This window comes from Miniopterus schreibersii (assembly GCF_964146895.1).
Source record: "Miniopterus schreibersii genome assembly, chromosome: 20".
Taxonomy (NCBI): domain Eukaryota; kingdom Metazoa; phylum Chordata; class Mammalia; order Chiroptera; family Miniopteridae; genus Miniopterus; species Miniopterus schreibersii.
Window position 1 is genome coordinate 15787387 of NC_138122.1, and position 9074 is coordinate 15796460.

At 56.5% G+C, this 9074-nt stretch overlaps 1 protein-coding gene across 1 annotated transcript; it reads right to left on the minus strand.

Moving 5' to 3' along the window:
• Positions 1–1306: 1306 nt before the first annotated feature.
• SLC35E4 (solute carrier family 35 member E4) lies at positions 1307–7955 on the minus strand. The gene is made up of 2 exons (XM_081123175.1): positions 6653–7955; positions 1307–2274 (listed from the first exon to the last, which is right to left on the minus strand). Exons 1-2 carry the CDS (start codon positions 7269–7271, stop codon positions 1841–1843), a joined length of 1053 nt encoding a protein of 350 aa, XP_080979301.1. The 5' UTR covers positions 7272–7955; the 3' UTR covers positions 1307–1840.
• Positions 7956–9074: the final 1119 nt, after the last annotated feature.

Below are 9074 nucleotides of genomic sequence, written 5' to 3' on the forward strand. Positions count from 1 at the left end.
CAGCCCTGTTTAGCACTGGCTGGCACAGCAGTCTTCCATGAATTCTGGCTGTGTGAAGGAATGAATGATTCCTCCCTGAGTCCCAGGCCTCCTAGATCGCAGCCCAACCTGGCCTAGCTCTCATCCTCACACAAAAAGGGGAGACTTTCTCCACCTTCCCGATAGTCCTGGAGTCTGAGAGAAAGCGGATGACAAGATGATAGCCCAAGATAGGGACCAAGCCAGCTGGCACCATCTTCCCTGGCCCTGCTCACCGGGCTCCTCATTGGAACCCTCTCCATGGGTATCATCAGCCCCATTTTGTAGATACAAAAACTGAGGCTCACAGAAGGGAGGCTACCTACCTAAGGTACACAGTGAGGAGAGCAGAGCAGGATTAGGCCCGTTTTCCCTAATCCAGGCAGGGTCCTTGTGGTTTTTAATAGGTGGTCTGCAGCAGAGGCAGCTGGGTGGGGAGAGTTAAGTGCACAGGGCCAAGGAAAGGATGTGAGAGAAGTGACGAAGCTGAGTTTGGCCAGTGGGTCGGGGGGGATCTGGGCTAGCTCTAGGGGTTAGGACCGCTGTCCTATGTCCTCAACATGACAGCCCTGCTCCCCTGCAAGGCCCCTGGATCAGCCCAGCAGGTCTTTCCTGCTGAGTGCTCCCTCTTCTGTGAAGCCGTCCTGATTTCTTGCCCTCTGCACCCACAGTCCTGAGCACCCACACCCCTTGTCAAGTCCCTTCCTTCATCGGGCTTCCTTTTTCTGGTTTTCTTTTACAGAGATGCATGTTTGGGTTTTTTCCCCCAGGCAAGGGTTTAGCCATGAAAGGGGGGATATGTAGGGAGAAGACACCAAAGAGAGGGAACAGCATGTGCAAAGGCTCTGGTGAGCGGGCCTGGAATCATGGGGGACTTGAAGGAAGTCAGTGAGGCTGGAAGGTGGAGACCAAGGAGAGGAGAAGTGAGACAGGAGCCTGGTGAGGCTGCAGGAGCCAGATCCTGAGGACCTTGCGGTCTGGGGCAGGAAGTTCTGACTTTGTCCCAATAGCAGTAGAGCCACAGAAGGTGTGTGTTTTAGAAAGATCCCTCTGGGGCTGCATGGATGTTGGAGTGAAGGACCCAGAGCAGAGCAGGGAGGAAGCAGAAGATGGGCTATCATGGCCTGGCCAGTGGAGGGACTTTAGAGAATGGGACTACGTTGGGGTTTGGACAGGTCACGGTGGGCAAGGGAGATATCTTCATTTTTCTGTGGGTGGTTAGAGGCCAGTGGGCCTATCTCTCTCCCTATATTTCCTTGGCTATAACCCCAAGAAATGACACAGGTGTACAAGCAAAAATAGTTTATTTGAGGATGGAAGATCCAAAATTTGGGGGCCCCGGGATGAGGCCACAGCAGCTGCCAGGAGTTGGCACAGATGACCCCACCTCACCAGGGGAGCCCAGCAGCAAGAAGCCCCTCCCTGGGCCTCCTAGCTGCCTCCCCCATTTCCTGGAGTCAGGATTGTGCAACCACTAAGAATCGTCATCGTCATCAGAACACGGTGAGGTTCTCAAAGTTTGGCCAGCAATTTTCGGCATAGTCGTTGATATTAATAATAATTATTCTGACAAGCACAGTGACTGTGCCAGGCTTGGACCCACCATCCAGTGGTGAGTGGGGTCTGTGATGAGGACAGGCAGGTAGGGACAGATGGGTCTCTCTAGGAGACCCCATTTCAGCCCCCAAGGTGGCCTTTCCCGAAGGCGCCTCTCCCTCCCACGGCCCCAGTGGCTGCCTGCTCTCCACTTTTCCCCTGGCCACTGGCCATGGGTGGATTCAGGCTGGGGCTGTCCCAGATAGCCCAGGTGCTCACCTAGGTCTCAAAGACCCTTGTCACGCTGGTTCCTCCTCCAGAAGCCCCAACGGGCAGCCCAGGAGGCCACGAACTCACAGTTGTGGTAAAGGAACATTCCTGAAAGGGTGAGTGCAATGCCCACATAGCTGAGGGTGCTGAGGCGACTGCCAAACAGAAGCCGGGACAAGACGAGGTTGCCCACGACAGTGAAGTTGCCCAGGACGTGGACTGTGAGGGCAGAGGTGAGGGCCAGCAGGGAGAAGCTGGCCAGGTTGTAGAGCACGGACAGGAGGCAGCTGAGCAGGATGCAGGCCCAGAGGCGGGAGTCAGTGGGAGCAGGTGACAGAGCCACACCAGCCTCCAGCACCAGGGCCGCACCTGCCAGCAGGCAGAAGCTGGGCAGCGAGGTGGCGTACAGCAGGGTCACCGCATCCAGCCTCTCCTCCTGCAGCAGGGCACCTGCAACCAGGACAGCAGACATCAGCACCTGGTGGGGAGAAAACCCCCACTTCACCAACCCAGCATGACCTCCAAGGCCGGTCCTCCAGGAAGCCAGCCCCAACCCCTCCCACAGAGTCAGGAGCTTCTGCTCATGAGTCTAGAATCTGGAATCAGACTGCCGGGGTTGTGACCTGTATCCACTCCTTACTAGCTGTGACCTGGCACTTAACTTCTGGAGGTCTAGGTTTCCTCACCTGCAAAGTCAGGAGATAATAAAACCTAATACAAAGGGGTTTTTATAAAGATTAAAATAGATAACATACATAAAGCCCTTTATGAGGTAAGTGCTCAGTAAATGTAATAAGATAAAATAAAATATATAGGCCTGTTATCACCCACTTCAAACTGCTTTCCATATGGCTGAAACAATGACCTACAAGTGATATCCAAATGATCAATAAAAATGAAATGTGGCTCCAAAAAAAATAAAATAAAAATCTTCAGGGGCTCCCCAGGCCCTAGTTCAATATCCTAGGTTCTTCACCAGCTTTGAAGGCCCTGCACTAAGTGGTCCTGACCCACCTTTGTTGATCTCAGCCCTTAACACACCCACCACCCCAGAGTGTAGATCCCACCACCACAGCAGTGACAGGCCAGCAGAAGTTCCCAGCTCTGCCACTTACTAGCTACGTGGGCTTTACATTACCAAAAAAAAAAAAAAAAAAAAATTTTTTTTAAATAATAAATTGTTTGAGCTAAATGTTGGGTCCACTCATTGCTTCATTCACTTATGACCACTGACATTGGAATGACACAGAACAAAAAAGTCATTGTTTGAGCTTGGCTGTCATGCGATAATCAGCATCTTTTGCTATTCAACTCATCAAGGTGAACCCAGGACTAAAGGGAAATCTTGCAGCTTTTCGAAGAAAGAGGGGATCCCACTGCCTTGCATGTGTGTGAATGTGTGCCTGTGTGTGTGCGTGTGTGCGTGCATATACATTACCACCCAGCCAGTTCACAAAGGAAGTAGTGCCCCTCATCAAAGCCAGACACAGTACCAGCGGATGGTAGTATTTGCACGAAGGCAATGATGTTTTGGGGACTTGTCCAAGTTTTAGTGAGGAGAGATGAGTAATTGATTCAGAGGTTCTCCGAGCCTTCATGCATTTTCTGACACACACTTTGCAAAGAGTCACAGAGGAGCTTACTCATAGGCTATGCTCAGAATAGGAAATCTCTATTTCATTCTGATGTTTTGGCTTTGTTCTCTAGGCAACAGGCCCTCCGGCTCGAGCATTTCTAGAAATGAACAGATAATTGAAATACCTCCTGCTCGTTCGCTCCAAATATAGCACCATTACGAGCTGCCTGTGGCCTGCATGCTAAAGGCCCAATCACCGGAAGGTGTTTAAAATTTCAGGTGAACTTCACCTCTGAAAGACAGGCAGGAAGGTCCTAACCACCTTATCCAGCCTCTGTGCCTGTTCTGCATCCCACCCAGCTCTCTGCTCACCTCCCTGCAGTCCAGGGAAAGAGCAGTAATCCTCTGTCAGAGGTTGTTCACCCCACCCAGGGCCCCCAAAATGTCAGCTTGTCATCCTGCTTCCTCAGCGACCCTTCCTCTACCCCTCCCCATCCCACAATCTTCCATTTCAACCTCTCCTTCTCCAAAGGCATTTTTGTTTCAGCACCTGAACACACCCAAGCTTCTGCCCCATGCAGACAAACATGTTCTCTAGACCCTGTTCTGCTGGCTCTTGGCTTATCCTGTCCTTACTCCACTAGCTGTGCGATATCAGGCAGGCCACCCTCTCTCAAAGCCTTGTCTCCTCATGCGTAGCACAGGGAGCGTGACAACGCTCCCCTTTCAGGGCCATGTGAGGTGCTGAGTGCAGGGCCTGATGCCCAGTGGTAACTGCTCGCCATGTCTCAGTCCCCCACACTCTGCTCCTGCTGGCTGATACTCTGTGTCCTGGCATGGCCTGTTTCCTGCCCCCAAAATGCCCTTTCCTGCTTTTGCTATGTGAGGAGCTGGGCACAGCATGGGCACACACTGAGGGCTCAGCAAGTGTTTGCTACTATTATTATATTATTGTTATTGCCACCACTGCATGCCTCTTCCCTTAGGCAGCCTTCTCTGGTCTCCTCTATAAGAAACTGCCTGGACCACACCTGTATCCACCTTGGCTCTGGGGTTTCTCTCCTGCCAATGTGATCTCTGTTTCTGAGGGTGTCTCCCCACCAGCCTGAGAGCTCAGAGGACAGGGATCAGGTCAGGCTGCTCCCCGATGCAGGCCAGTACAGTTGAGGACAAGCTCATACCCCACTTCCCGGCCTTTCTGTGAGTGGGAAGTTGGCATCACTCCTCTCCCCTTGTCCCCTGGGCCTGCCCATGGCTGCCTGGGTGCTCCTCTTTCTGGACTAGCATCCTCTGCTCCCATGGAATCTGCTCTCACGAAAGGAGCTGGTTTGGGGCATTTATACTCTAATCTGAATCTGGCCCTGGTACCTTTTCTGGAACCTCTGGAAGTAGAAACCTCCTCTTGTCCAAAACCCTTGTCACCCCCGGCTCCAATCTGTTCCTCCTCACCTCTGCTGGGCCTCCCTCTCTGTTGGTGGGGCCCCCTAGCCTCCTAAGTTTCCTCATTAGCACCTTGAGCCATGTAGCCTAACCAACCTGCCAATATTGCTAGCAGAGCCATTAATAAATCTACCACTTAAGGAGTACCTGCCAGGTCCCAGGCCAGGTCCCGGGGACATGGAGATGTCCTAATCTATGCCTCTCAGAGCCCCTATCTGATGGGACACAGGCAATCAAATGGCTATAATACAGGGCATTCAGAGTCTTGATGGAGGAAGCAGAGGATGCTGTGGGACCTGGAAGCAAGCACCCAACCCACCTTAGGGACCAGGAAGTTGACACAGGAGATGGAAGGAGCTAGCAGAGGCCAAAAAGTGGCCTGATCCAGGCACCTGTCACTCCGTGCCTGTGTACCTGGGTTCTGGCCAGCCATAGCCCATTCTGCAGGCGGGGGCTCCTTCTGGGTGAGGAGCTCTGGACCTCAGCAAGTGTGGTGTGGGCCTCAAGGCTGGAGCCTTCCCAGCCTTGTGGCTCTGCCTGGGTTGGGAGGTGGGTGGTGGGTGTGTCCATGAGGTCAGGTTTCCCACTGCCAACTCATGCCCAGAACTCAGGCCTGAGCTCAGTCACCAACTCTCATATAACCTGAGGGCAAAAATAGAACTAGGCTCTGGCCCTGCCACAGGGCCTGGGAGGATGGGGATAGGGCCTCTGGGTCCTGCCTCTGAAGATGCCAGGGCAGAGCGGAATCCTGACTTCAACCTTCCATGGCTGCAGGCTGCCCCAACCCCAGCCCAGTGCCCTTGAAGCACCCATTCCTTCTTACAGGCCTGGGTCACAGGATCTCAGAGATGGAGGGAGGGAGAGCCAGAGGCCCCTGGGACTCTATCAACTCCAACCCTTCTCCACCAAACAGATGGGGAGAATGAGGCCCAGAAAGACCTAGACCTGTCCAAGGTCACCCAGTATGAGCAGAGGTGTGATCTCCCTGCCTCGAGTGGGTGCCCTGGCCTCCCCTACATTTCCCTTAGATTTAGGCAGAGAGAGAGAGAGTGGGGTTGAGACTCAGACTTCCCTCAGAAGAACAAGCTGGAAGGTGCTTTAGCAGGGTCTAGGCCTGGAACCTCTACCCACCCTCTGTCTCCTTTCATCAGAGGTGAGGTAACCCTGGGCAAATCACAAACCTCTCCCAGTCTCAGTTTCATCATCTATAAAATGGGAGTGAAGGTGGTGGTTGCCATAATGACTCAAGGTCAACACCCAGCACAGGGCCTGTTACACTGCAGCTCCCAGTAAACATGAACCCTTCCTAGACTTAGCAAAACCCCTGGCTCAAGGCCTTGACCTCTTTCTCTCTCCCTGGTCCCCACTGTCAGGTCCCCATCTGGGGCCACAACCTTATGCTACATCTTGGACAACATGAAAATTGGCTGCCCAGGTTCAAATCTTACCTCTGCTGCTCACTGGCCACATGGCCCAGGCAACCCCCATCTACCAGTCAAATGGGGACAATATAGTTATTTCCTTGATCGGGGCCATATGGGGAGATTCAGTGGGATAAAGAGACAAAACATGGGAAACAGATGAATGGCAACTATTATTAAATATTAGGTGGGTCTCTAGAGTCTAAGTTTGGGGCCTGGAACTCACTGAGTTTTTCCCTCTTTCTGAGCCACAGTTTCTGCCTCTTCCTAAACCATGAGGCTCAGTTTCTTCATCTGTAAAATGGGATAACATCCATAATTCTCACAGGGCGACCCAGGCCATACACCCACCCTAATCCCCACCTCCTCAAACAGTGACCCGGGCACTCACTCTGCTGAATGGACTTGAGGCCACGGAGACAGGTGGCAGCCAGCAGGAAGCCACAGCCAGCGGGTGGTGTCCGGAGCTCACCTGCCAGGCTGCAGGCAGCCCCCAGGCAGAGTGGGCCCATGGCAGCGAACTGCAGTGGGTGGTGGCGCCGGCCGAGCAGCAGCGCCGACAGGGCCAGTGTGATCAATGGTGTGGTAGTGGTGGCCAGCTGAGCCAGGTCCAGGGGTACAGAGCTCAGGCCGACGTTGCCGCAGGCCATCGAGGTGCCGAAGGTAAGACTGAGCAGCAGCACTTGGCGGTGGGTACCACTGGGCATGGGGCGTCGAGCTCCCCGATGGCATGCCAACGCTGCTGCTAGCATGTGCAGTGCTGAGAGCAGTAGGGGCCGCCCAAAGCCATGCACCGTGAAAATCCACTTGTTGAGGCTGGACATGCTGGCTCCGGTCAGCAGCCATACCAGTGCTGCCACGGCCACCCGGACCCGGCCAGGCCGCCCAGGGGCCTGGGGGGGATCGGGGGGCCACTCGGGGGACCCAGCCACCCGAGCACCACCAGCCACTGCCGCTGCCTCAGCAGAGGTCATCCTGTTGTCATGATGCTCCAGGGGACAGCGGCACATCCGTACCAGTGGGACTGGGGCAGGAGGCTAGCTCCCCAGGTGCCCAGCTCTGAGCCACCAGAGAGCCCCACTTTGGGCCAGGCCAGATCCTGGTTTCTCAGCTCCCGACCTTCCTTTCAGACAGGTGAGATAACTGCTTCTGCTCCAGGCCTGGGCCAGCCAGGTCCAGGAGCTATGCTGCGTTCCCTGCTCAGGCAGGGCAGAGCCCGGGTCGTGGCTGCTCGGATGCCAGGCTCTCTGGTGCCCACGCTGGCCTAGTAAGCTCCGGCCCCTCTGCCCCGCGCCAGGTGAAGCCTCTACTCTTCTCCCTGCCTGGTGCCCACGCTATGCTTAGCTGAAATCCACCTTCCTTTTCCTCTTCGGTCCAGATTCCGGGATCTCCTGCGTGTTCAGGCCATGCCCGGGCCTAGCTGGGGCAATCCAGGCTCCTGCGCCCCGTGGTATCCTGTGGTGCCCAGCAGTGGCGGCTCCCTGCCTCCGACAGTGCCCAGGCCCGCGCCCTGGCCAGTGCCAGGCGGTGAGCTCGGCTGGGCTCGGCTCCGGCAGGGCCTGTCCTCCAGCTCCCGGCGGCTTCGGCTGCGGCTCGGGCTGCGGTCGTGAATCCCGCAACTGCTCGCTCCCGGATCCAGACCCGGCGGGGCTCCCGGGGCGAGGCCCCGCGCTCTTGGCCCCGCCTCCGCCGCCGCCGCCCGCGCCCCGCCAGGAAAGTTGGGCCGAGTCCCTGGCCCCGCCCCCGGCCAGGCCGCGCCCCCGGAGCCCGGAGCCCCGGGGGAGGTCTCGCCCCGCCCCGCCACCATCCTGGATTAGCCTCGCGCTCCCTCCATCAGCTGACATCCTCCCCGCCGTCCCCCCCCTACCTGAAGTGGTCAGCCTGTCTGTCCGCCCTCCCCCCACTGGTGTTGGATCAGACCCCTCCTCACTCAGAGCCAAGGCGAGTCCCCCATAGAGACCAAAACGGGGAGGGAGAACTGGGGTATCTTTCTGAGGGAGCACAATAAACGCCCCAGCTTCACAGGAGGCTCCCTCTTCTAGGACCCTACCGGGGGCCCCCATTCCAGGACCTTTTTAGGGACCTTCCCTTCCCTGGCCACCGTTATCCGTGGGACCTCAGCATCCAAAAGAATTGGACCACGGGGTCCCCTTTAGGCCTCTCCATCGCCCCCCCCCAGTCCCAGGGCGGGCCCCTCTGGGCAGGCAGTGGCCGCTGAATCACCGCGGCCACCGCAGCTGCGGAAGCCGGGTACCGCTGGCCAGCATCCACCCCTGGCCTGCCCTGTTCCATCTCCCGGGCACTCAGGGCTGACTCATAACTGGACTTCCTGGGGTCCACCCTCTGGCCCCAGCCCTAGCGGGACAAAGAGCCCTGGGCTGGCTGTGTGGCCGAGCAGCTGCCACTAAGCCCTGGCCCCTTCCTGGGGCTCAGCGTTCCCATCTGGACGCGGGATGCTCAAGGGCGAGACAGGCTGATCTGATGCCAGGCTCGGCGCTGGCCTCTCTGAGAGCCTAGCCAGGTGCCCAGTGCCGGCTGCCAGCATCTTTCCTGACGTGGGGCTTCTTTCTCTGCGTCCCCACTGGACACAGCTCATCCCTAGCCTGTGTGATGACAGCAACCTGTACGGAGCCACAAGGCCTCCCAGGGCGGCTAATTAGCCCGGTCCGCGGCGCCCTCTGGTGGTCAGACCCCAGAATGACTGCAAGTGTCCCCAGCGCCCGTAACAATTCTTGGATCTGGATGTAAAAGCCCCAGCCTCACTAGAAGTGCCTGCAATCAGACGCTCTATGATATGGGTTCAGGAATCTGCA

What these genes read in the sequence shown, in the direction of transcription:
- SLC35E4 (XM_081123175.1), bottom strand. Translation starts at nt 7,271, where the DNA reads ATGTGCCGCTGTCCCCTGGAGCATCATGACAACAGGATGACCTCTGCT. An exon ending in CCTCAAGTCCATTCAGCAGA is followed by an intron (nt 2,275 to 6,652) that starts GTGAGTGCCCGG and finishes TCCTGGTTGCAG; the next exon opens with GTGCCCTGCTGCAGGAGGAG.